The sequence below is a fragment of the Lepidochelys olivacea genome, assembly GCF_965140295.1.
Source record: "Lepidochelys olivacea isolate rLepOli2 genome assembly, chromosome: 1".
NCBI lineage: Eukaryota > Metazoa > Chordata > Testudines > Cheloniidae > Lepidochelys > Lepidochelys olivacea.
The window spans coordinates 58,903,015-58,929,973 of NC_140411.1; the positions used below are offsets into that span (position 1 = coordinate 58,903,015).

At 43.8% G+C, this 26,959-nt stretch overlaps 1 protein-coding gene across 2 annotated transcripts in view; it reads right to left on the bottom strand.

Annotated features, from left to right (window-relative positions):
• The window catches only part of PHF11 (PHD finger protein 11), a 41,342-nt gene extending 14,797 nt beyond the window's left edge, over window positions 1–26,545 (bottom strand). The window contains exons 1-6 of one of the 2 annotated variants that reach the window (XM_084650191.1): window positions 26,412–26,545; window positions 18,926–19,068; window positions 17,800–17,932; window positions 14,864–14,971; window positions 13,955–14,088; window positions 9,528–9,574 (exon numbers count right to left, since the gene is read on the bottom strand). In XM_084650191.1, the coding sequence (XP_084506317.1) occupies window positions 9,528–9,574; window positions 13,955–14,088; window positions 14,864–14,971; window positions 17,800–17,907 (397 nt within the window). In that variant the 5' untranslated portion in view covers window positions 17,908–17,932; window positions 18,926–19,068; window positions 26,412–26,545. The remainder of the gene's footprint in view (window positions 1–9,527; window positions 9,575–13,954; window positions 14,089–14,863; window positions 14,972–17,799; window positions 17,933–18,925; window positions 19,069–26,411) is intronic. The other variant, XM_084650192.1, reaches the window with a different exon arrangement.
• Window positions 26,546–26,959: the final 414 nt, after the last annotated feature.

The following is a 26,959-nucleotide window of genomic DNA, read 5'->3' on the forward strand; positions in this document are numbered from 1 at the left end:
GCTGCCAAAATGTGTCAGACTTTCTTAGATATCATGCTCGCTCCCATGGAAGTGATTCCACCATCGAAAACAGAGAATAGTGATTTCTGGCAAGGAATAAGCAGCAAGAACAGGTGAAGTATTGAGAAACAAAGATCCTGTTTTCATGTAAATGTCCCTAGTAACTAAAAAAAGCAAAACAAACAAACCCACGAACTGGAAAGAGAAATGAAAAAGAGGCTATACAGTCCCTCTTTATTTTTAGAATCAATTGTCTCCTGTGTGGTGAAATGTGTGAAGGTATTACTGGTATACACCATTCTTTTGGGAGGAACTAATCAGTCCATTCTTGATACAGTAGGGCCAAATCTTCAAACTTGAGAGCCTAAAGTTAGGTGACCAAATTATTATTTTATATTATATATATATTATATTATTAAGTGACCAAATTTTCATTGGTGCTGAGCACCCACAGCTTCCATTGACTCAAAAGGAGTTGTGGGCACTCAGAACTGTTTTTAAAAATAATTGTATCATTTATTTAGGCACTTAACTTTAGTCACCCAAGTTTGAAAATGTTCTTTCATGCAGGTAAAGTATTGTTCACTAAGAGTGCTCCACTGTCTAAGAGTGCCTCATTGACCGGTAGCCTAACCATCTTGTGGTATGATCCCATCAGATCTCACAAATTAAGCAAGGTTAGTACTTGTTGAGTATTCATTTGGGTTTAGAACGCAATATAAAAGCACCCATGGCATCAATTAAAAACACATTTCATAAAACCAAATGTACACAAATCAGCGGAGACACCCCCAACTAAAAAACAAAAGCACTTCCCCTTTCCCAGAAACATGACTCACTGCATTCTCCAAATGAAAATAGATAGACTTTCAGCATTCTTTGCAGGTCAATTGCTCCAAACCATCTAAGACCAATGTGAAGGAAGAAATATGTTTCAAAGACTCCCTCATGGACAACACTCCACCTCCGTCCCCTTTTAAATTGAGGGCCTCCAGCTTAAGCACCTCTGCTGATATCAGTTGCAGCAGTATTGCATTGGGAAAGAGGCTGTTCTCAGGCAAACAAATGATACAATTGCACTTTTTTGACCCGAGCGGCTAGTAAAATTTTGGGGCCCTGAGGATGTTCCCATTGGAAATAGAAATTGATGGAGTTTGGTATTGTCTTTGATGCAATCTTGTTTAACTGCAAGGAATGTACAAAATCCTTCTCTAAATGCAGGAGGAACCAAGAAAAAAAAAAAGGAGCAGTTCCTTAGGGTTGGTCTACACTCTATGAAGTTAACTTGACCTGAGTCATCTTGCATCAACCTGTTTGTGCATGTGTCTACACTCAAATTTGTGTCCTACCAACATAAGTGCCCCCTTACGGGGATGCAGTAACACCATCTCCACAAACAGCACTGAATCATGGTTGACCTACTGTGGTCAATGCAGTGCAAGTGTAGACACCACGTAACCTATGTCCACCCTTAACAGCCCTCCAGCAGCTGTCCCACAATGCCTGACACTGACCACTCTGGTCACAGTTGTGAACTCCACTCTCCAGGGCTCACGGAGACCAGAAGTCACTACCCCCTTTAAGACCCTACGTATTTTTTAAATGACTTTTCTTTATTGCCCAGCTTGGTGAGCACACCTTGCAGCTCTTCTTTGTTGTGTGCAGCTGCTCAACTGACCGCGCCGGCTACATGCTCCACATGTGCTCCTGCCTGGAGTAGACAGGAGGTATTGGCTCTCTTGGGCCCATGGGAAGACGAGGCTGTGCAGCCACAGCAATGGAGCAATTGTAAAATATAGACCTCTATGAGCAGATTGCGCGGGGGATGCTGGTGAAGGGGTACGACAGGGCTCAGCAGCAGTGCTGGGTGAAAGGGAAGGATCTGTGGCAGGCATACCAGAAGGCCAGGGAGGCCAACAGTAAATCTGGTGCTGAGCTGCCTTTTTAACGAGTTGTATGCCATATTTGGCAGAGACACCCCCACCCCAGAGCACTTTGGATACCTCCAAGGAGCCCCAGACACAGACCCCTGCTGTGTTTCCCCAGCAAGGAGGATGGGGGACATGCAACCTGGGGGTCCAGCTATGCCACAAGAGAGGATCTTTCTGAGGCTCCACTGCAGTCTAGTCAATCCCAGCAGCTGAGCCCGATGTCGGGGAAGGAACCTCAGGTAAGTATGTGAACGCGTGTCCCAATGCAATGTTTAAATGGGCAGATGCTACCGGACCCCAGCGTAGCAGGACACAGGTATTGACTTTTCAGTAATTTACTTACACTAGAAGAGGTAGCAGTACAACAAACAAGGTAGAGTTGTTATGTGCTTTTCCTTCCCCTGCAGACTTAGTGGGGGGAGGGCGGGAGCATATACAGAGCAGTTTGTGTGTGTACACAGGGATGTCCCTTGAATCCTGCTGAGAGGTTGCAATGAAACTTTCAAGGAAGAACTCTGCAATCCTCTCCCAAAGGCTTCTAGGGATAACTGCCTTATTTCTTCCTCCATAGTAGGACTCTTCCCCATGCCACTCCATAATGACTCTGGCAGGCACCATTGCAGTAAACAGGGCTAGCAGTGTATGGGCCTGGATAGCTTAGGGACACCAGCAGCAGCTGTGCTCTCGGTGTCTTTGTTGCCCTCAGGAGCGAGATATCAGCGAGAATCACCACTGCCTATGGAAAGTAGCATCAGTGCTCGGTGCCATTACCCTGCATCATACTCATAGAAATATGGTCTGAAATTTTATTGTTTCATGCAAGAGAACGATTCCTTCCTCACTGCCAGTCCTGCCCTCACTGGGCGACACAGCACCATCGCTCAGGCTGGAGGGCAGTGCTGTGCAGAGGCGCACTAAGGGTGAAGCGTCAATAAGCATGTCTTGTTCAAAACTTCAGCGGAGCAAGGGAAGAGAGTTCTGAAACTTAACTTTCACTTCCCATTGTGACTCTAAATACAATACCTCTGGGTGTTTCATCTGTAACTGCTGCTGCTGTGGCCAAGAGGGATCCCCCTCCACCCTCACAGAATACCTAACCATAATAAGAAGAAAGGAGAGGACACAGGCAGATATATTCTCATGAGATCCTGCAAGCCAGTGCTGCAGACAGTATGAAGAGAGGTCCTGGAATCGAAGATGTATCAGGATAAAATGTGGCTTCTCTGACAGCAAACACGAATGCTGCAGACTCTTACTGACCTACAGGTGCAACAGTAACAGTCTCGCCTCCCTTTACAGTCAATGGAGAACTCCATTCTAGCACCTGCTCCACACCCCTTAACATTCCACATGGCATCAAGGGCTTCATCCCTACACCTACCTCTACACACTGGGGGACAATAAGGGGAACGAAAGCTTCATATACGCTCACCGGTGAGAGCTATGATTGCTGATGTGTAGCCAAAATGAATGAAAATGGCCATAAACGTTCATTTCCCCTATTCCGTTCATTTATTTCAGACATTTTTATTTTGTTTGTTTTTTAATTGCACATTGGTTTTTTTGCACCACTTTTGGTATGCAAGAAACATCTATTTTTTGGTAAATAATTCATCTTTATTACTTAACAACACATGCTGCAGAATGTCTATTGCTTCTCAAAGCACCCACTACTTGTTCTCGTACAGAGTGACAGAACTCAGAATCAGTGACAAACAGCATACTAATTATAATTGTACAGTGATCACTGCAGAATAGGTGCATTAACAGACAGTGTTATATTCATAAATGTACACCAAGCACCACCCAATTCCTAATAGCCACCAAAACTTCAGGGCCAGGTAGAGCACAACAGACCGCCATGCCACATTCCTGTGCCTGACTGTTAAGTGCTCTTTCAAGGCTTCCCTCAGCCGCATAGCTCTGCACTGAGCTCTTCTACTAGCCCTTGTGTCTGGCTATTCCAACTCAGTAGACAGCCACTCCACCACTGCCCTCCTGGCAGCAACTTTTTCCCCTTTGCATCACAGATGTTATGCAGGACACAACAGGCAGTTGGGATATTTTTCTCACTGAGATCCACTCTATTGCATAAACACCACCAGCGTCCCTTCAATCTACCAAAAGCACATTCAACTGTCATTCTGCACCTCTTACGCTGGTAATTGACTCTTTCCTTAGCGTTGTTGAGGTGGCTAGTGTATAGCTTCATGAGCCAGGGGAAAAAGGGATAGGATGGGTCCTCTAGGATCTTTACTGGCATTTCAACATTGCCAGTGGTAATCCACTGGTTGGGAAAAAACATCCCTGCTTGTAGCTTTCTGAACAGTCCTGTGATCTTAAAGATGAGAAGGTCATGCACCTTCCCTGACCAGCCAACACTGATATCGGTGAAGCATCCCTGGTGATCCACCAATGCTTGCGTAACCATAGAAAAGTAGCCATTTCTGTTGATGTACTCTCTGGCAAGGTAGGAGGGTGCCAAAATAGGGATATGTGTGCCACCTATTGCTCCACTGCAGTTCCGGAACCCTATTGCTGCAAATTCATCTGCACATCACCAAGAGTCACAGTCCTATGCAGCATGAGACAGTTAATGGTCCTATACAGTTACATGACACAGTGGCATTTTCCATCTCCAAAATGATTTCCCACTGTATGGTAGCAATCCTGCATGATGAGCTTTCACAGAGCGAACGCCACTTGCTTTTCAACTGTCAGTGCAGCTCTCATTCTGGTGTCCCTGCACTGAAGGGCTGGTGCAAGCTCAGCCCACAGATCCAGAAGTGTGCGCTTTAGCAGCCAAAAGTTCTGCAGCCACTTCTCATCATCCCAGTCCTGCATTACGATGCAATCCCACCAGTCAGTGTTTGTTTCTCAGACCCATAAGCAGCACTGCATCTGCTCCATGAATGTCAACAACAACCTTAAACTGGTTTTCACTATGTCCCAGAGCAATCTGTCTTCCACAAAATCGTCATGTTCCCCCATTGTTGCGGTTCTTCCTGCGGCTCTGCAAATACTGAAGGATTCTTCATCCTGTGTTTGCAATGCTCATGACAATAGTGCAGAGCTGTGAGGGCTCCATGCTTCTGTCAGAGAAGGCGGAAAGTGAGAAGTGCTATGCAGCTTTGGGTTTTTTTTAAAAAAGGTACAAAAATTATGGGATGTGGATGGCATTATGGGATGGAGAAAGTTGCATGATGGGAACTTAATCCCTTGCTTCCAGTTACCTCTGAAGCATCGAGCATCACCGTTTCCCAAAAGACAGCGTGCCAGATAATGGCGAGTTGCCCATTGGAATTTCTATCCCGATGCAACAGAGAGTGCATCCATACAAGAACTCCAGGTGAGTATGCACAGTGCAAGGAGCCATGTATGCACACCTATCAATCTGAATAGGGTTTTAACTCAACCCACCAAGCTCACAACATCTCTTCCCACCTCAGCTTTGTACATCATCCTGATGAGGCCTAAAATGGTGACACTCACCAATCAGCCCAAGGAGAAATCAGTAATTTAACAAATTAAAAATGATACAAGTTAACTATTCACACATGTACAGTGTCTTTCTATCAAGATGTTTTTCACATTACCAGCCCAAAATAATTTTATTCCCACCCAAATCTCTTTGGGGCTTTTGTCTCCCTGGGTTTCTTTTCAGTCAGCCTCTGAGGGACACCTACTGTTTCTGTGGAATTTGCTGGCTGAAGCAGACCCTGCTCATTTTATTCTAATGATGAATTCACTTCTGTAACAACTTTTCAAGACTCAACTTCCACAGCTACATTCTCAGATTCAGAGGGCAGCCAAAGTGAATTCTGTCCCCCTGATATCTTCTCAAATAGTCTTTATGGATAACTTTTGGTTTAGTTCTGGGCCCGAACTGTGTTCTTGTACAGCACTTCATTGATTTGGGTCAGTACTGCATAGGGTCCTTGTCAAGGTTCATCCAATTTAGGGCTCCTACCATTCTTTCTTCTAGGACTGTAGAACCAGAGAGAGTGCCTTCTTTTAAAAATTTCCCCGTATGGCCTTACATCATACAGCCTTTCCATTTCGTCAGAGGCTACCTTCCAAAGGTATGAACTTTTTCACTTTTAGATTGTAGGGTTTCTACGTAGTTTAACACCCTTTGCTACTCTTCAGGAACTCCACACAAGAGGTTTGCTGCGGTCCTTAGTTCATGTCCAAACATGAGGGCTGCAGTACATTTTGTACTCTCTTTGACTGCTGTTCTATAAGCCATGAAAAGAAATGAGATATGCTAGTCCCAGTCCTTTTGGTACTGTTCTACAAATGTAGCCAGCTGAAGCCTCAGATTCCTATTGAACCTTCCCACCATCCCATCAGATTGTGGGTGTGCTTGGGTTGATCCTTGTACCTCCATGCTTTGCCCCTTCATCTTGGTGTCCCCCCATTTCTCCTACTAGGAGAAAGGCTTTCACTAGACACTTATGCCAGTCTGTGCTGGCCCATCTTAAATTTACAACAATCCTTTTTGTGGCCAGTTTTATCACAGTACCAGCATTTAACTGAACTGTTTCCTTTAATTTTTGAATTGTTGCCAGTTTCCTTTGTTTTACAAACCAAATTTATCATTTGTTCTAATTGTTCAATACAGTAATGAACCAGATTAAAATCCCCTCTTTCATCATACATGTTAGATCCAGAGCCATACTTACAAGGTTTATGACAGTGAGTTTCCATCTTCCTCACTAGCAGCTGCTTCCTCTTCTGATGAACTGCTGCAAGAAAAGATTTAGGTTCTGTGGCAAATTCCACAGCCTCTCAGAATGTGTCTTTGGCCTCTTTTCACTGATCTTGATCTGCAAGTCCAAGTCCAGCTGAGCATGTATAAATTGGTCCATTGCTAATCTATGCATCAGTGGCACCAGGATATGCCAGGAACACAAGCCTCTTGCAGGTCCTCTTCCAGTTCAGGTGGGGTCTCTTCTTTCCCCCTCCTTCTAAGTCTTAGCGCTGGGCTATCCAAATTGACTGCTAGTGACCCCCTTTTCTGATCATCTTCCACATAAACTATGTTGTTGGATTGAGCCAAATAAGCCTCCCAGGGAGTTTTCCCCTCAAAAATATAATGGGTTTTTGCATCACTGGAGCTGGGACAGCCCAACCACTCCCTTCTGGGCCTCTGTAGATAGAAAATTGTCACCTTCTAGAGGCTCAATTTCTCATCCAGGTGGCTGTGTTCCATTGTGATCTGTGACTCCTTGATTTCCTTCTGGAGCTTAATTTTCAGATTCTTGAGTCATTGCAGGAGCTCATCTCTGTTATCAAGTTCCAAGCAGGTTAATGCTTGCCTCGTCTCCACTACTTCATGGAAAAAAACTTCTAGTTTGTGGCAGTCAGGTTACTGGTCACCTGTTTGATCTGTCTTCCCATTCCATTCGGGGAACTTTGCAACTGGGCTTCCCAACCTGATGGGCTCTTTGTAGTTGCTGGGCTCTTTGTAGAGACTTGACCTCCGCCTGCATGTCAACCCGCAGTCCTTTCTGGGAATCCTCCAGATGATGGTTTAGTTCCTTTTGTGAAGCCTCCAGCTCTTGTTTTAAATTATTTTGTGGAGCCTCCAACTCATGTTTCAGGACTTGTTTTAAATCCCGCTGGCCAGTTTTGATTTATGCGAGCTAACAACCTCTCTCCTTGGACACTGGATCTTGCTCCTGAAATCAACGTTGCCTCTTCTCAATCTGAGCGGCTAGTCACATCCTTGGGGATGTTCCAGCTGGAAGTAGAAACTGATGGAGTTTGGTATTCTTTTTGATGCATGTACAAAGTCCTTGCTCCCCAAATGCAGGAGGAACCAAGAACAAAAGGATCAATTTCTTATCTTACAACCCCAAGCCTCTTTAGCCAACCAACCCAAAAGCGCTCTCTAGTTTTTTCCAGGGTCACACTGTGTTCAGGCTATTGCTTGGCTTTCTTGTTTTTAGCCTCTGCTTCTCTCTCTGTTCTTGTCTTTTTCAGTCTTTTGTCTCTTCTGCCGTCACACAAACACACATTCTCCCTACCCAAAATAATACTTCACCAAAAGCTTCTGGGTGGGCTCACCCTCCTTTTATTTTAGGTGGGGGTTTATGCTTACAGTTACGTTAATTGAAGGGTTAGTTCACACCTACCATTCTGAATAGGGTTTTAACTCAAACCAAGGTTTAAACAGCATTTTACAGACATTAATTAAGCCTGTCCTAACTCTGAGGTTTATTAAGTCTTCCGTATGGCAGAAATTTGTGTTGCCAACTCAGGGCTTGGCTACACTTACATTTTATAGCACTCTAACTTGCTGGCTCAGGGGTGTGAAAAATCACCCCCTAGCGCGCAGCAAGTCAGAGTGCTTTAAAGCGCTACTGTAAACAGGCTCCGAGTGCTGGGAGCTGATCCCCTCACGGAGGTGGATTACCAGAAGCACTGGGAGAGCTCTCCCCCAGCGCTCGCGCACGACCACACTCGCACTTCAAAGTGCTGCCGCGGGAGCACTCCTGTCACACTGCTTTGAAGTTTCCAGTGTAGCCATGCCCTAGGTGACCTGTACTCAGCTGTATGAATGGTCATTATATTATTGTCCTAGAATGATATCAGACGACACTATGGTGCTGAAGAGGCCATTTGGATGACATATTAAATTGGCCCTGCCTTCTTGTGGTCATTACAAAACCCATGGCACTTCTCCCCAGTTTTTATTACAGGTTCTTCACTTTCTATTCTGAATGGCTGTAATGTGTTAGAAAGCTGAGGTGTTTCACGCTCAAACTGGCTGCGTTTCAGTGGTAGATGAAGTGATCCTTATATGTAGTTTATATTTCAGTGTTACATTTATAAAGCTCTTTGGGATCCTGCAGAATGAAAGGCACTACTATAAAGTATTCTGAATCTGAAAAATGCTAATTTGAAAAGGTTTAATATAACTACAGATAAGAATCCCGAGTGACTAGTATTGTAACAGCTCTTTGACAAATCAAGTGTTAACTTGTGCATCTTTAGTACTTTTATCATGTTTTACAAGCCATTTTGCTCAGCCCAGCGATCTGAGAGTGCAAATTGTAAGAAGCACTTGTGAAACTGTGGAATGTATTTTAAAACAAAATATGTAAGTCAAATGTTGGTGCCAGACAACTTTCTAGAAATATGACCCTGTCAGTATAGGAGCTATAGAAAGAAGTTATAATGTTAAATACAGGGCCAGATTCTCAGCTCGTGCAAATCAATGTAGTTCTATTGAGAATCTTGTTCATATTTTTATATATATAAAAATTATTATATATTTAAATATATAAAATATTATATATTTTATAGTTTTAATGTTTATCTGGAAAAGCTCAGGGCAATTCTTAAATACAAAATACTTCTTAAGTAAAATTCTTTGAATTTTCTATGCAAATACCTGGATCTCAGCCGAACCATTACTGCAAGATTAGAAACACGGTTGTAACTTTTTATGAAACATGAAACCTACGATTCTATAGGGGAGTGGAGTGACACTGACTTTGTTCATATGAATTGGTGACCCACTGCAGATAATGGAGAACGCAGATTTAAAAAATAAATGAAATCAACCAAACCATTAAAGAAACTCACCATAATGATTGGTCCTTTTGCCTGGGTCATGTTTTGGACAGAACACTCTAAAACATTGGTTCAATTTTAAAAGAGAGAGAAACAGTATTAATTAATATGTAAACAATGTTATACTAACTTTGATTTTCAAGATATTTTCCCTCTTTTCACCAGCACCTATACTAATGACACAAAAAAATCTGAACACAAAACTGAACCTGTTTAAAACTGAAATTTGAGCATTATCTTCCTCAGCTATGAAATCTGACCATGTAGAGCCTTACCGCAGGCACTTTTATAATACACACTCCTTTTATTTCATTTGTAAAGCTTGACTAGATTCAAATGCTGTTATGGTACAGTTTTGAACTAACTGCTAATCCACCATGTTCTCTTGTGACATACCCCTACCCATTGCTTAGGCAGAGTGGCCAACAGCTGCTTATTCCATTAATTCCTTTTTACCTGATTTAGAGAGTTCAGCAATAGGGGAAAAAATCCCCGCCACCCACAAAATGTTGCAGATTTTAGGAGAGAAACATGGATCTATTATAAGAGACCAAGGACAGGTACAGTAAATAATAATCGTGTTTACCAGAAGGTGAAGAATATATTACAGTTGCTTTCCTGAAGAACACAAAACAACTGTCCACCATTTATAGAACACCTTTCTTCCAGAAGGATCCCAATGCACTTTTCAAACTGTATTACAATGCTGGAGTTATGGCTGAGATGGCCTATTTTCAGAAACTAGCACTGAAATGTTTTGAAGAAATTACTGTCAAACACAGAGGTGCAATAATGTACTTTGCATTTTCTAGGGTTTTTTTTAACCCAGCCCTAATTTTAAAGGTCAACATTTTGTTCTTTTATAAAAATGAGGCCTACTTTTGTATGTGCAACTACTGTGACTGTTCATTTTCTCACACAAATACCAGATGTGTGCACACTCAATAATTAAATCCAGAAAGCTAGGTATGGAATTGCACATTAAAAATAATTAGCCCTATTTATAGCACAACATTTTTATTTTTTTAATAGCCCACAGCCCTATCTGGTTCTTTCCTAATTAACATGTTTTAAAATAAAATTAACACATTTTAACACATTTTTAATAACCAATTCACATATTTATAATCCCTCCACCCTTTATCATCCTGGTTACCCACTTCTGGAGCATTTCCAACACTCCCGTACTGTTTCTACAAATGAGCGCCCCAAGTTATGCTAAATTCTGCAGCTGTTTTCTTTATATAGTGCCATAATGACCGCTTTTCATTTTTGTTCTATTCCATTTGCTTTCCTAATCACACTAGTCACCATGCTGATGGTTTTAAGTTCTAAATCCCCATCAGAGTCATATCCATTTAAGACATTATCCCTTTTGACACAATACTCTTTACTTTACATTTTTTCCATGCACAGTTGCATGTGTTGCCAATCCATGCCCACAATTTTTCATGTCTCTAATTTCTCCACTCTTGGGCTGACCTTCCTAGGTTTGTGTTAGCTTCAAACTTGTGCACACTGCTGCATGTCCCTTTATGTGCATCACTGATGTATAATTAGGGCCCTGCCAAATTCACAGTCCATTTTGGTCAGTTTCACTGCCAGGGGGTTTTAAATTAGTCAAGATGACGTTTTCAGACTTTTACATGGTGTTGTAACCGTGGGTGTCCTGACCCAAAAGGGGGTCTGGGTGGGAGGGTTCCAAAGCTATTGTAGGGGAGTTGTGAGATTGCCTCCCTTCTGCCCTGCTGCTGGCAGGGGCACTGCATTCAGAGCTGGGCAGCCAGAGAGGAAAGCTGCTGGCCAGGTGCCCAGCTCTAAAGCCAGTGCCATGACCAGCAGTGCGGGTCACAGGGTATGGGGTGTATGTGTGTGTTACCATAGCAGTTATGGTTTTCTCAGCAGTCTCCCCTGAGTGGGCTGCTGACAGCTGGAGCTGCAGCCTCTCTGCGCAGGGTCGTGGCAGCTGGGGCCGCAGCCTCTCCATACGGAGTGGTGACAGCTGGAGCTGCCAGCTTCTTGCAGCCGGGGGAGATCCTGGAGGTCAGTCTGACCCACCCCGGGAGTGGCCCTGAAGGGAAAGAGGAAGTCTCGTCCCTCCCCATCCCCAGCCGGGACTAGCAGCTGGAGCCCTGTGCAGGGTAGGCGCTCCAGGCTGCATGCCAGATTTCACGGTGGAGATCAGATTTCATGGTCCGTGATTCATTTTTCCCAGCCATGAATTTGATAGGGCACTATGTATAATGCAAAAAAAAAGTTTGGGTCCAATCCCCACATTTTCCCCCTCACCTTGCTCCTATCTAATCTGTATCAATGTATCATTCTTGGCCTTTCAGCCACCGATTTAGAAATTTGGTACCAATGCTATGCTCCTCAACTTAATGAGTGTTTAATGTGAGAACATACTAAAAGGCTTAAAGTCCTCATCAGTTATGTCTCACGTTTAATAGTTTTCATTGTCACACGTCCTTGCAGAAATTAATCAAATTCTAAGCACAACCACCTCTTGATAAATTTGGAGCTATCTGATTCATTTTTTAACAGCTGTTCAATGATAGGTTTTCAGGATGCAGAAATTGAATCCTGGAGTTTATTTTGGGCCAACATATTTTTTTCACACCTTCTAAAGCCATCCTACATCAGCCATGCTTTGTCTTCTGCTCTCAGAAAGTTTCTCTATTAGGTTTAGGCTACTCTTCTTCGTCAGCTATCACTCAAAGATTCTGAACTGAGGTCTCTAGAATGCTTTATAACGTACTAATGTTTAACAAGTTAAACATCACATCATCTCCATTTTACAGTTGGAGAAATTAAGTCTCACAGAGCTTGTCACTTGTTTAGCATCACATACCAAGCCAGTGGCAGAGACAGTTAAATTGCTACTGGAATCAGTGGGAAAGGACTATTTTTGTGCTTGTGAAACATGCCAGATTGACAGCCCTATCAAATAACCCAATGGTGCATGTATTTTGTCATATGAAGACCCATACTGGTTGTAGTGCCTTGCCTCTTCCTGGAAGAGGTAACAATAATAAAGTCCACACCCTCAATGACAGAGTAAGCGTTAACTGTGACCATTCTTTAGCACAGAAACAGGTGCCGTGGATTCTCAGCACTCCAAACTTTACCAAAATATATTGGCAACCTCCACAGTCAGCTGCAATCCCAACATTTGGAACGATGAGGGAGAACCTCTTTTCTTTGAGCAACCAGCACCATCTCCGGCTGTAATGTTACAAAATTCTAGTCTATGCTTATAACACCATTACAGTGGGGTTGGAAGGCATTTAGAAGACTTGCTCAAAGCTAATTCAATTCTGCTGGTATTGGGAACACATATGAAATATGAGAAGTTCTTTTGTATGGGGACACAAAGTTTTCCATGAGCATTCCGGGTGCTGAACCGGAGGGGAAACTACCAAAGCTCTCTAATGTAGATGGTCTTAGAGAGCGCGGCAGTGTCCTTGTACTGAGACTATTCACTAAAGCATGTGAACCAGGAGTAAACCTTAATTTGGGTGAAACCAATATTCCACCTTGTGGGGCAGAAAACTTTGTCTTTACTGACCAGATGGCTAATGAAAACTGCATCTCAAATTTAGCTCCATGGTCTTTTGGGATTCTGTCAGACTCATGGATATTGTCACAGGGTGATTGTCCCTTTAAAGGGAGAAGACCCAGGAAAGAGAAACAGCGGGAATTTCCTCTTTCTGGGAAGGCCCTCCTGGAGGCAGGCTGGAAAGAACCCCGGGGAGCTGGATAGCTCCTGTGGGAGGTCCTGAGATAGGGCCTGAAAGGAGCAGGGAGATCCCTGAGAGAAGCTGCCAGAGTCCCTGGGGAGGGAAGGCAGTGGGGAAGCCTGCTAAGAAAGGCCTCCAGGGAATAAGCCCTGGGAAGCAGTGCTCAGCCTGAGTGCAAAGAAGGAACTCCAGGAGTAAGAGGTGCAGAGCATGGAACTTCAACATAGCGTGAAGGGGCAGAAGGATCATCTGTGTGGAGGTTTATTTGCATTCTTTAGCTGGACTTTTGTTACCCTGGATGGAGACAGAACTTAAATCTGACCTAACCAGAAGGCTGGGCTGTGAAAGATAAATAGAGACAGAACATCAACGGCGCCAAAGATGTTATGGTCACTGGGTGCTAGAGGCAGTGACTCCTGCAGCACCACAACCTGATACCAGCATGAGCTACTACAGTGAGTGGAACCACCTATAGATTCCTGTCATTAAGTGGAGGGTTTTTTTTCCATTGCTGTGCTAGATAGGAACATTTTTTCTACTGCTCTCAAACACACCAGAGTTTCAAACATGGCTGGATTGCGAAGGACTCTTTTGGGGGACATACCCGTCAATGTTTTCCGCATTTAAAAAAAAAATTAACCTCTTTCCTGACAATACCACCACAACCTACAAAAAATTAGAAAATGGTCTGTTAAATACCGGTAAATTCCTTGCCCTCCATCAGTTTCTAATGCTGCATCATCACACAGTGCACAAAAGTAGTGGTAACTCCTGCGGCAGGTTTTTATCTCGCATCCCACAGTGGCTCCTTTCTTGCGACAGAAGTTGCACATCTACAGCAGAAGGAGTTCAGTCGTTAGCAGATACAGACATTTTATAATTAGTAACTAAAATCTTATACTTGAGAGTAAATGGCTTCATCTTTAACTCTCAGCCTCCCTCTTCCTGTTCGTCATGCAAACTCACTCCTCCAAACCCAAACTCAGCTCATTTTTCAACCAACTTTCTATTATTCTCTCTGCTCTTACACAATTATATTAAAATCAGTTAATATTCTTAGAAGTGACTCAATGATAGTGAGAGTATTGGGCTTCACATCTGTAAATATTTCACATTAAATTTGCTCAGTTTACAAGTATAGAGATGTTGGGAACAGTTTTCAAAAACGCCCAAGTTCCACTTTCAAAAGTGACTTCAAAAGCAAAAGGACTAGAAACTTAGCTCTCATTTTAAAAAAAAAATCCTTTCCTTTTCTAGGTTCCACAGATCAGGAGGTTACTTATGTGTAAGCTTAGCAGGACCCAAAATCTGCCCTCTGCCAAAGAATGCCTTTTCTTAGAAAGGAACCAAAACAGCCTTAACTTCTACTGCCAGACAAAAGTGGCTATACACGTTAGGTTCCACTAAGTGCAGAAGCAGACTAATGTTTCTGACCTTTAATTACTCTGATCTTTGGTAAGTCAAAATGACTGGGTTCTTGTATGCATTTTATTCAAGCTTCTATGTCACAAGGTCATATAAATGTCACAAACAGACTTCACAGTCTAATGTGCTGCTGTTATTACTAAAAATTATAAACAAGAAAATATTTGAAAGAAGCTGCCTTACCAGCCGCTTTCCTCTCCTGATTTCACTCTGAACTGAGGCCACATCAAACCTTGTATCCTGATTCTCTGGGTTATGCTCTTCGGATTCTACAAATCCTGAGGAATATAACTACAAACAAAACAAAAGACAGCAGTAATTAACAGAGTGACTCAGCCAGCGAGAGACTCTGATGTGTATCAGTAAGGAATGATAGAAAGTAGATGGGGCTTCAGTTCAGTGTCAGACATGAGACCTGGGCACTTTAAAAAAAAAAAATCTGCATTTTTCCCCACCCCACAAAACCACCTAGGGGGGCGAATTTTTATTTCTTTGTTTTTAACAAACATTGTCCCATATTGAGTGGGGGAGCACTGCTTAGCTTTTCCATCCTTCTACAAGTCAGGGCCAGTGATACTAGACTCCACCAACTGTTAAAGGAGGTTTCACTTGAAGGGAACATGGCATTTTTACAGGGCTCATCAAGGAGGCCATCATCCTAGCCAGGCCCTCTTTTGCCAGTTAGCCCAGCAGGTTTGACAGAGCTCAGGATCTTTCAGAAGAGACTCAGTTGGAAGTGACAACAGAATTAACACTGGCAATGTGATACCAGGCAAAGACTGGCAATGAATTGTTGGCGAAGCAACTTAAATAGGTTGAACAATGGCTGGCAAAATACCGCAGAAATGTATGCATGAATACCTGTTGATGTACTAGACTATGACAACAAATTAGAAGGGATAATTAATTAATTAACAACTATATTTGATTATGAGAAAACAAATGATCATACTTAAACAAAACCTAGCACCAAAACTGTTACTTAAAATACATGATAAATTTATAAGAAGACACAAAGCTTGGTCAGCTAAAGAAATAAGAACATACAGTTAGAGATAAGAAGCCACTTAGCACACATTACTATGGGTTCAGAGAGACTAGTAAAGCTGTAACAATGTTGCTATACCAACAGTGGTTTGCTTTCAAGAATCTGAATGTTTGTTTGAAACATATAACACTGTAAAATGAAAAAAAAAAGTAATCAAATTAATAAAGATACAAACACAATGTAGCAAGAACAATAAGATAGCTGATCTATAAGAGGGAGAAATAAAAGAGGAGCAAAGGATTTGCGACTTATGATATCAAAAAAAGGAAAGCTTCAATTTAATGTAATAGGTATCCTACACACTAAAATATAAAGGTATAGCTGTGGAAAGTGACTGCAAAGATGGCACCTTTTAACTTAAAAGATCTGCTCTCTGTGAGTTTAAAAAAACTTAATGACATTTTTTTCATATTACTTTTCTCCCGATACTACAGCAGAACAAACAAATTTAGGAAGAGGGTTCTCATAAAAGTATACAGAATAGTTAACTAAGTTCCAATGGTGGAGCCAAATTTTTCCCTTAGTTACTCCTAGCTGAGGGGCAGAATATGATGTCCAGAATCTTTATTATTGGTGCTGATGTGAAAGAAGGAAAGATCCCAGGGTAAGATTGCAGGGCTAGCAGATAGAAGACAGATTTTATTTGCAAACTGAGTAAATTTGTTCTAGAACCACACTAAACCTAGAACCTCACAAGGACATTTTTACATAGCCAATTCTTAAATTAAAACCACACTTAATTATTCCTTATATTTAAGACACACACAAGAAGCTGCCATTTTGCCACTTTGATCATGCAAATTATAACCCTGATCCTGCAAAGACTAAGGACATGTTTACCTTTTCGCACTGTAAGGAGTTTGATTCAATTACTTCAATTGAGATTACTCATATTATATCAAATTTAGCACATGCACAAGTCTTTGCAGGATCGGCCCAGGGACTGAAGAACCTGTTTTGCCATTCAAAATCACTGGAAGTCAAAGGGTTTCAAAGTTGTTGCGAAACAAGTTCATTTTTGTTCTGAATTCTTACCTAATGTTAAGGCACTTTCTATAGTTTCTAAATTTAATAATGGCTAACCAAAATACTGAACTTGTTTTGAACTCTGAAATCCTTTGGCTGCCAGGGTTTTGTTTTTTTTAAGTGACAAAACAGATATTTTCAGTCCTGCTTTTTTGTTGTCCTTCCCTCTACTGCCTACCCAGACCCCTTGGGCCCTGTTCAGCATTGTCCTGTAACTTATGTAGCTAGTTATACCAATGAAAATTGGATGTAAAATGCTACTATTCTGATTTAGTAACATTTTACAGTCACTTTGCACTGGTGTAAAGTGACTATACAAAGAGGGAGGCAATGATGAACTGGACTCGTTTTTACTCTTTCTACACTCCATCCCAACTCCTGAATTATTATTCGTATTCCCCTCCACCTCAATGCACCAACCATTTGGACAAGTAAAAAAATATAACTGTCTGAAGTTCTAATTATTGGAACTCCAGAAGACCATGAAATTGTAGATCATTCACTGCCTTCTGAAATAGAGAGGGAAAGAGTTCTCTTTTCTTCTAGAGCAGGCTCTCAACCTTTCCAGACTACTGTACCCCTTGCAGGAGTCTGATTTGTCTTGTGTACCCCAAAGTTCCACCTCACTTAAAAACTACTTGCTTACAAAATCAGATGTAGTGTCACAGCACACTATTACTGAAAAAGTTCTTACTTTCTCATTTTTACCATATAATTATAAAGTAAATCGATCGGACCACAAATGAAATACATTTCAGTGTATAGTATATAGAGCAGTATAAACAAGTCATTGTGTGAAATTGTAGTTTGCACTGACTTCGCTAGTGCTTTTTATGCAGCCTATTGTAAAACTAGGCAAATATCTAGATGAGTTGATGTACCCCCTGAAGACCTCTGCGTATCCCCAGCGTACACATACCCCCAGTTGAGAACCACGGTTCTAGAGTAGACAATTATGTACAATGTCCATATTGTCTTTGAAATTTTTCCTTTTGGTCCTTCTTGATTCCTTTAATAGTACTCATATGTTAAGAAAAACTCTCACCAAACAATTCTGATGAACTGCAAGATTCTGCTTTTCTGCAATGTACATTATAGCACACTCTTCATCTGCTGGACAAAATGCACACTTCCTTTTTACCATCTTCTCCATTGTGTGGAAGTCACCTGGAGAGAGACTGTTGAACAAAACATAAAACTGTTAATGCAACCATCCTATACCAGCTGGGAGGAATACGGAGAGTGTAGCTGGTGAGGGCCCACAGCATTTCCAGATCTAGCTTCTATTTCACTTGCATCCCAGCAGACTTTGTGCCCAGCCATTCTAGCAGTGATTGACTGGCATGAGTAAAACTTGACTTGCTGAGATAAAAACAGAATACAGGTTAGCTGCTAGAGGCTCTAGCAATTGGGATTGGAGGAATGAGAACTAGGATTTTTTTCTTGGAAAGTCACTGGTGGAAGCAGGGACCAATATGAAAACTTCCAAACTTGCTCAACAATACATGGCTCAGTGAAGAACATTTCATGCAGATACCAACAACCTTGCATGGGCTTGTGAGTCACTTCATATAATGTGAAGTACTTTTAGTTTAGAAGATATTAGTCTGCTACCATCAGCACCTCAAGCTTGTTCTTTCACACATCTAACCGCAGCTGCATTAAAGTATCTGTCACAGTTTAAATAAGCAAAGTAGTACCGCCAGCTCCCACAAATATCCTCCCTGAGTTCACAGGAAAGAAGGAGGGAATGTTGTTTCTTTAACATAATGGGATTACAGAAAAGAGATTTGCAAGTAAAAAAGGGAAAGGAAAAGACAGGAAGGTGAAATTAGATGGTTCCTCAATAACAGATGGAAGTTAGAGGTCTAGAACCACGGCCACTGAAACATTGTCAAGGCCAGCACCACCCTGGGTAATACCTATTTTCTATACACCAGAAAAATTTTAAACCCCTTGTTACAGTGAATCTCTACTCTCCTTTCTGTCCTTATCCTTCCAGTGTTTGCCTTCTCATCCTCTTTTGCCTTCCCACATTGTCTCATTTTTCTTATCTGGCAGCTGCAATAATTTTTTAAAGGCCATCTGCAAATAAAAGTCATAATTCAAACTCTTTCAGTACAATGTGTCCAGTGTCCCCAAGGACCCAGTAAGATGTTCATTCAACACACCAGTAATATAAACTTCACTTTTTCTGTTGTCATGCAAGTCCCCGACACTCAGATCCTCAGCAACTGCTAGTTCCCACTAGGTGTGATGTTTCAAGATGCTCTCTGCTGGTGATGTCACATCAGAGAGTGCTGGAGCCTATTACCTGGGAGGATAAAGAAAATCTTGTTTAATTTCTCCAGGACTGTAGAGCTTTAAATGTTTATTTTTAATACACGAGTCAGAGAGAGGCAGCATGGTCAAATACAGCACTAAGAACCAGGAACTCCTAAATTCTAATCCCAGCTGTTGACTCACATTCCATTTGTGACCTTGGGCAAGTAAATTAAGCTCAGTCTTCCCATCTGTAAAATGGAACCAGCACTGTCCACTGGATAGAGCAGTGAACTGAACCAGGAGACTGAGGGTCTATTCCTGGCTCTGCCACTGACCAGCTATGTGACCTTGGGCAAGTTACTTCACACCTCTGTGCCTCTGGTTCCCCTCCCACCCATTTCTGACTTGTCTATTTAGATTGTAAACTCTTTGGGGTTTCTCACTATTTGTCTGCACATTGGGGCCTGATCTCAGCTGGGGACTCTAGATGCTACCATAATACAAATAATTAATAAAAAGTAGGAAAGGGTTAAAAAGAGAACTAGGCATAGGTTAAAATACAAAGAGAAGTCACACAAAGGCTAACCACAGTCAAAAAGGCAAAAGGGCCTGGATAAAAACAAATGCCACACACAGAAGGGATAACAGGAAAAAGAGAGAAAAGGGTTTGTGCTGTATCCCTCCTGTTCCTCTACTTAGGGTTAGATCCTGGAAGTGGATCTGTGTGGGTACATGGGTCTACCTGTTTGGATCCAGTTGTAGGATCTAGCTCTTAGACAGTAAGGCAGTGGTAGGCAACCTGTGGCCCTTGGGCCGCAGTAAGGTCTTTGGGGAGGGTTCGTCTTCTTACAGGTCTATGGAGTACACAGAACACTGTTGGGCATTATGTAAATAAAAGCACTACCTCCATCTTGCTAAGTCTTATGAAGATGAAAATTCCTACATAAGTGCTAAATATTATTTGTTATCTACAGACTGAAAAGCACTTTGCTATAATGTAAAACGAAACTGCAGAATAATAATGAGGATGGCTTTCTTGTAATTGTTCATGGGGCACTGGGAGTCAAGAGGTCTGGGTTCTTTTCCTGACTATGACACAGACTTGCGCATGTCACTTAACCTTTCTATGCTTCAGTTCCCCCTGTGTAAGATGGTGATAATTATACTTCACAGGGTCAATTCATTAAGAGACATCATCAAACTGAAACTGGTCATTTTCAGCAAAAGGAAGTAAAGCAGCTTTGTACTATCCCCAAGTTCCTTTGCAAAAATATTTCTTCATTACTTTTTTTAACCAGTTGTTCCTATTTTTGATGTTTTTTTTCTGTTACTATCAAAAAACCCTAAACAGGAGTGTGCATGCAGGTACAGAAGTTGCTTCTTTTACATGGGAGGAACACACATGTAATGGAAACAGCTAGAGGCAAGTGATAATTCTTGGCTCTGGCTGTTTCTCCTCTACCTTGTGGAGGGGAACTCCAGCTGCTGCTCCCCTTGTCTATGGCTTTTGAAGGGTTTCCAGCCTGAACTATCCTTGCTGCTCTATATGTGGGTTAAGGATCTCCAATCCACACAGTCCCAATGAAGGGACTGAGGGTGGAAGTAACAGTCCCTGCTGTTCCTCCAAGCTCCATTCAGGAGTGGAAGACAACTTACATGGCTCAGTACAGGTAGTCTGAAGATAACCTGCTGATCATTCCTCTGCTTGCCTCCCACCTGCTATGAGACTGATATATTTTAAAAGGCAAACCATTACATTTGTATGTAAAAAATGTGTGTGTGTCCTCTGTGCCTGATCCCCAGAGGATATGAGTCTGTTACAGCTCTTAGCTTCAGAACCTGACTCTTTAGCTCAATTGCAAGATATTTAATAGATTCCAAGGCCAGAAAGGACCACTGTGATCATTCTAGTCTGACCTTCTGTAAAACACAGGCCAAAGAGCTTCCGCAAAATAATTCCTAGAGCACATCTTTTAGAAAATTACTATAAAGGCACGTTTTCTAGTCCTTTACTCATTCTCATTGCTCTTTTCTGAACGCTCTCCAATTTATCAACATCCTTCTTGAATTGTGGGCACCAGAACTGGACACAGTATTCTAGCAGTGGTCATACCAATGCCAAATACAGAGGTAAAATAATGTCTTTACTCCTACTCAAGATTCACCTGTTTATACATCCCAGGATTGCATTAGCTCTTTTGGCCACAGTGTTGCATTGAGAGTTCATGTTTAAGGCTATGTTTTAGTCTAGGGTATTTTTAGTAAAAGTAATGGACAGGACACGGGCAGTAACCAAAATTCATGGCCCGTGACCTGTCCATGATTTTTACTATATACCCCTGAGTAAAACTTGTTGGGGGGAGGCAGCTGGGGGGGAGGCAGCTGGGGGCGGCACAGATGCTGGGGGGGCAGCTTGGGGGATGCCATGGGTCCTGGGGAGGGGGGCACAGCCCGGGGGGGGCACCATGGGTACTTGGGAGGGGTAGCCGGGGGGGTGTTTGTGCCTCGAGTACTGGTGGGGAGGGGCTGGGGCACGTTCCCTAGCTGGTTCCTGGGAAGCAACAACCTCCAGCGCCTAGCTCCACATGTTGCCTCGGTTCTGCCCCAAGCCCCGGTCTGCAGCTCCCATTGACAGGGAACCGCGGCCAATGGGAGCTGCGGGGGCGGTGCCTGTGGGCGGAGGCAGCACGTGGAGCTAGGAGCTGAGGGAGGAGAGTTCCTGTTGCCCTTCCAGGGAGCCCCACCCCAGGAACGCACCACCCTGCACCCCAACCCTGAGCCCCCCCCATGCCCAAACTCCTGCTGCTGGGGGGCGGGCCCAAGACTGCCCCAGCAGCGGCTGGTGTGCCTGGCTCGGTGGCTGCCCAGGCTGCTCAGGCAGCTCCTGGGCCACCCACGCGGGCTGCTGCAGAAGTCATGGAGGTCACGGAAAGCCCCAGAACCCGGGACGTCTGTGGCCTCCGTGACAAACACAGAGCCTTACTCATCTTCAGCTGATTATCCACCACAACCTCCCAATTCTTTTTCAGAGACGCTGTTTCCCTGGACAGAGTCCCCCAGTCTATAAGTAGGGCCTATGTTCTTTGTAAATGTACATATCGAGGAACATTTAGCCATATTAAACCACAGTTTACTTGCACCCAGCTTAACAAGTGATCCAGATCAGGGGTTCTCAACCTTTTCCTTGCTGAGGCCCCCCTCAACATCCTATAAAAGCTCCAGGTCCCAGCGGGGGGTAGGAGGGACTCAGGGCTCCAGGCCTGGGGGCGCCTTGGGCATAGGCATAGTTTAACTTCTATTTTTGGGTGGGTGGGGGGGGCAAGGGCTGACGGGACTTGAGCCAGCTCCACACAGTGGGGTCCAGAGAGGGAGCACCACCTCCACCCCGACTCACTCAGGAGGTCTCCCAGCCTATCTGGGCTGTGGAGGGACACAACCAAAAAACTTAACTCAAAGGGGGAATTCAGTTCAAAAAGTCTGAAAACCGCTCAGGGTGCAGGGAGCGGGTAGCTAGGGGATGTGTGAAATGAGGAGTGTAGCTCAGGGTGAAGGGAGGGGATAGCTAGGGACTGTGTGCAGGCAATGAGGTAGCTAGGAGCTGTGTAGGGGTGGGGGGCTCCCAGTGAGGCTCCCAGCTTCAGTGGGGGGCAGGGGCTCCTAGCTTCAGCCTCCAGCTGCTCCTGGCTTGCTGGCTTCATTCCCACGCCATTCCTGGCTTTGGGGGTGCCAGTGTATTGGCACAAACTGCTCTGCTACACTGGTGTCAGCCCCACACTGCTCCCAGCTTTGTGGGGGTGAGGGGAGAGGCACCGGCTTCAGCCCCACACCACTCCCGGCTTTGAGGGGGGGTGGCTTCAGCCCTGTGCTGCTTCCAGCTTCAGCGCTAGGGCTTGAGGCTCCGGGTTTCAGCCACAGGGCCCTGCAGCACCCCTGAAAAGGCTCATGGACCCCCCAGTGGGCCACAGACCCTCCGTTGAGAACTGCTGATCCAGATCACTCTGAATCAGTGACCTGTCTTATTCATTATTTAGTGATCCCCTAATTTTTGTGTCATCTGCAAATTTTATGATTTTGTATTTTCTTCCAGGTCATCAATAAAAATGTTAAACAGTATAGGCCCAAGAACTGATCCCTTCAGGACCCCACTGGAAACACACCCACCGTGGGAAGGGATAGCTCAGTGGCCTGCTAAACCCAGGGTGTGAGTTCAATCCTTGAGGGGGCCATTTAGGGATCTGGGGCAAAAAATTGGGGATTGGTCCTGCTTTGAGCAGGGGGTTGGACTAGATGACCTCCTGAGGTGATATTCTATGACTTGGGGATGATTTCCCATTAAATAATTTTGAGATCTATCAGTTACCCAGTTTTTAATCCATTTAATGTGTGCCACGTTAATTTTATATCATTATAGCTTTTTAATCAAAATGTTGTGTGGTGCCAAGTCAAAAGCCTTACAGAAGTCTAAGTGTATTATGTCAGCACTATTACCTTTATCAACCACATGTGTAATCTCATCCTAAAGAGATATCAAGTTAGTTTGACAGGATCTGTTTTCCATATACCCATGTTGATTTGAATTAATTATGTTACCCGCCTTTAATTCTTTATTAATCAAGTCCCATATCACCAACTCCATTACCGTGCCCAAGATTGATGTCAGGCTACAGATTTATAATACCTTGTTTACCCTTTTTAAAAAATTGTCATATTAGCTTTCTTCCAGTCTTCTGGACCTTCCCCAGTGCCCTAAAACTTACTGAAAATCAACATTAATAGTCCAGTGCGCTCCTCAGTCAGCTCTTTTAAAACTCTTGGGTGCACATTATTCGGACATGCTGATTTCAAAATATCAAATTCTATATAATATTCTACAGAGATACTAGTGGAATGGAAAGAGTGTTATCACAATATGATGAGTCTGTATCATGTTTTTTTCCCCAAATACAGAACAAAAATATTTATTGGACACTTCTTCCTTTTCTGCATTATTATTGAAAACTCTACTATTTCTATCTAATAATGGACCAATACCATTGTCAGGATTCTTTTTGTTCCTAATATATTTTAATAACTGCTTGTTATTGTCCTTATCTTTGCTGGCCATAGATTTCTCCTTGTGCCCCTTAAGTTCCCATATTGATTTTCTACAATTCCTAACTTCTGATTTATATTCGTAAGTATCAACTTGCTCTGTCTTTTATTTGTTTATATATGTTATAGCTGCCTTCACTTCTCCTCTAAACCAAGTTGTTTTTTTAACCAGCACAACCTTCTTGCTCAGTTGTGGGATTGTGGCTTTTTGGGCATCTAGTAAGGTGTTCTTAAATGATTCCCAACTATCATTCACAGTTTTCTGATTAAATTCCTTCCTCCCGACTAATTTGGCTTCTATTTATTTTAACTTTGTGAAACTGGCCTTATAAAAGCACCAAGTATATATATTACTGGTCTGGACTTTATTCTGCTTGCACAGAATGTGATCAAGTCATGATCACTAGTACCTAAGCTACCATTAATTTTTAGTTCTGTGATCAGTTCCTCTTTAATTGTTAGGACAAGGTCTAATAAAGAATTCCCTTATGTAAGCTCCAGCACTTTTTGTGTTAGGAAATTGTCATATATAATGTTCAGAAATTCTAAGGATACCCCATGATCATGCATTTCCCCCCGTACAAATTATAGATAGGTGTGTAAAGAGGTGATTGTCCTATTCCTTATTGTGACTTAGTGGTCTTTAGCAGACATCAACTAATCCCCATCTTGTGCTTTATGTGTTAGGACATCACTTTCTTCTGAGTTAACAGTGACTCAGAAATAGATAATACCATTTTTTATATAGATTGTCATTCCCCTTCCCCTTTTTCCCACTCAATCCTTCCAAAATAGATTATAAACATTGATTTTAACATTCCAATCATGTGACTCATCCCACCAAGTTTCAGTAGTACCAACTGAATTTATGCTCACAAATGAGCAATTCCAATTCCTCATTTGTTACCCAAGCTCCTAGCATTGGGGGATATGCAATTCAGTAATTTCTTCTCTTTGTGTCCTTTGGTTCTTTGATTAATCTTATTCTCATCATCTAAATTTTTGTGCTGAGAGCTCATATCTTCCCTCTTTTTACTCTCCCCTTTTGCTATTAGTTTAACCCCCACCTGGCTACTCTAGCCAGTCTGTACCTAAGTCTGGTCTCTCTTCTAGCAAGGAGAGGACCAAAAACCTATTCTGTTAGTGCTGAAATTCCTCAGTTCAATACCATGTGTTGGCCAAGATTCTGGTTGTCACACTAACACAGCATCCTCTATTTATTTACTACTTCAAATTTCTGAAATACTGCTATGTAGACATCAAAAACCAGCAGCTCCCTGTTATTGTGGGACTATTAAATGCCATATTTCAGAGCCTGAGGCAAAAGGACGCATATGAACTCCACTCAGAGCATGAGGATAATGCCATCCCTTGCTAGTCAGAGAAAGGAAATGAAACTGATCATCAACAAAAGTGAAACTGTCTCTGCCCCACCTGCTGTTGACTGCACAAAACAAACAAATGGGGAGGGGGGTGACAAAAAAGAGAAAGTTGTTTTTTTCTGATCTCTTCCAGTTCTGGTTAATTTCTGTCATTTGTAATCCCAATGAGTCAGTATCTTCTAGACTTTGCTGTGGTTTTGAACTAACTGAGTCTCCGGGCTGCAGATGTGAAAATTCCTGATTTGTTTTAAATAGATGTGTAATATATCAGCCCCATCATCGCAGTAAGAGACTGGGGGAGTGCATTTGATACCTAGTCCACGGCAGGATTTCCAAGCTGCTGTGTGCCAAGCGCTTTGACACCCCAACGTGGCATGGCATCATGGCACCCAGCGAAGTGCGCGAGGGGTGTTATAGAGCACCGCAGGAGGTGCTAGGGGCGTGTTATGATGCCCAGTGAGTGGGGCGCTTTGTGATGCTCCTCGAGGGGTGGTGTGGAGCATGGCAAGGCGTGCGTTATGGTGCCCAGCGAGGGCTGCAACATGGCACATGGCAGGGGTTGGAGGTGCGAGGGGCGTGTTGTGGCGCGGGCACCACCCTGACAAGCTCCCTGCACGCTGAGTCCCACCCAGGCTGGGTGGAGGGGCCGGTGGGAGGAGGCTTGCTTGGCCCAGGGTCCCCTAGGGCAGGTGAGGGTCGGTCAGCACGTCTCCGCCCCGCCTGAGGGCCGGCACGCCCAGCCTGCCCCATGCTAAGGGTCCCTCCCCTGCCAGCCCCACCGCTCACCGGGAGACAGGGGCGGAACGGCCCATTCGCTGCAGCCGTGGGGGGGATGGGAATCAGTCATTACCGAGGGTGCACAAAGCGGGGCGCAGGAGGGCACAGCCCAGACCCCGCCCCCTATCCCAATGGTACTTACCACCGGGGGTGGGGGAGGAGAGAATCATTCGCCGCCTGAGCTGCTGCTTCTGCCTCAACACAGGGCACGATCCTAGAAACTCCCGAAGGGGGGGGGTGGGGGAGGAGGAGGAGGAGGGGCCAGAAAATGGGCGTGCCCGGCTGGGAGAGCCTCGGACCGACCCGGCTCGCTCCCTGGGACTGAGCATGTGCCAGGCATCTGCGCAAGTGCGCATGCTCACTAACCGCCGCCGAAGCCGCTGAACCTGACGGTGCCCTCGCTTCCTGCCTGACGCGATATGGGGCCGCGGAGGGGCGGGGTGAGGCGTGGCGAGGCTGCGCCAGCTTCCTACCTTCGCGGGCTGGGACGGTCCGAAGAGCGGGGTTCGAATCCCGGGTGGCGCCAGCTGCGATGGAGGCAGCCTGGCGGACGCCGCCGCCGCCCGGGCTGTAGGCTGGTGTGTGTCGCGCTGTTGCCGTGCCCCGGCCTGGGGGCTGAGGCGAGCTTGCTCGGGGCCGCTGCCGAGCGGGCGCTGCCTCTGGGGGTGCAGGGGACTCCTCGCCTTAGTG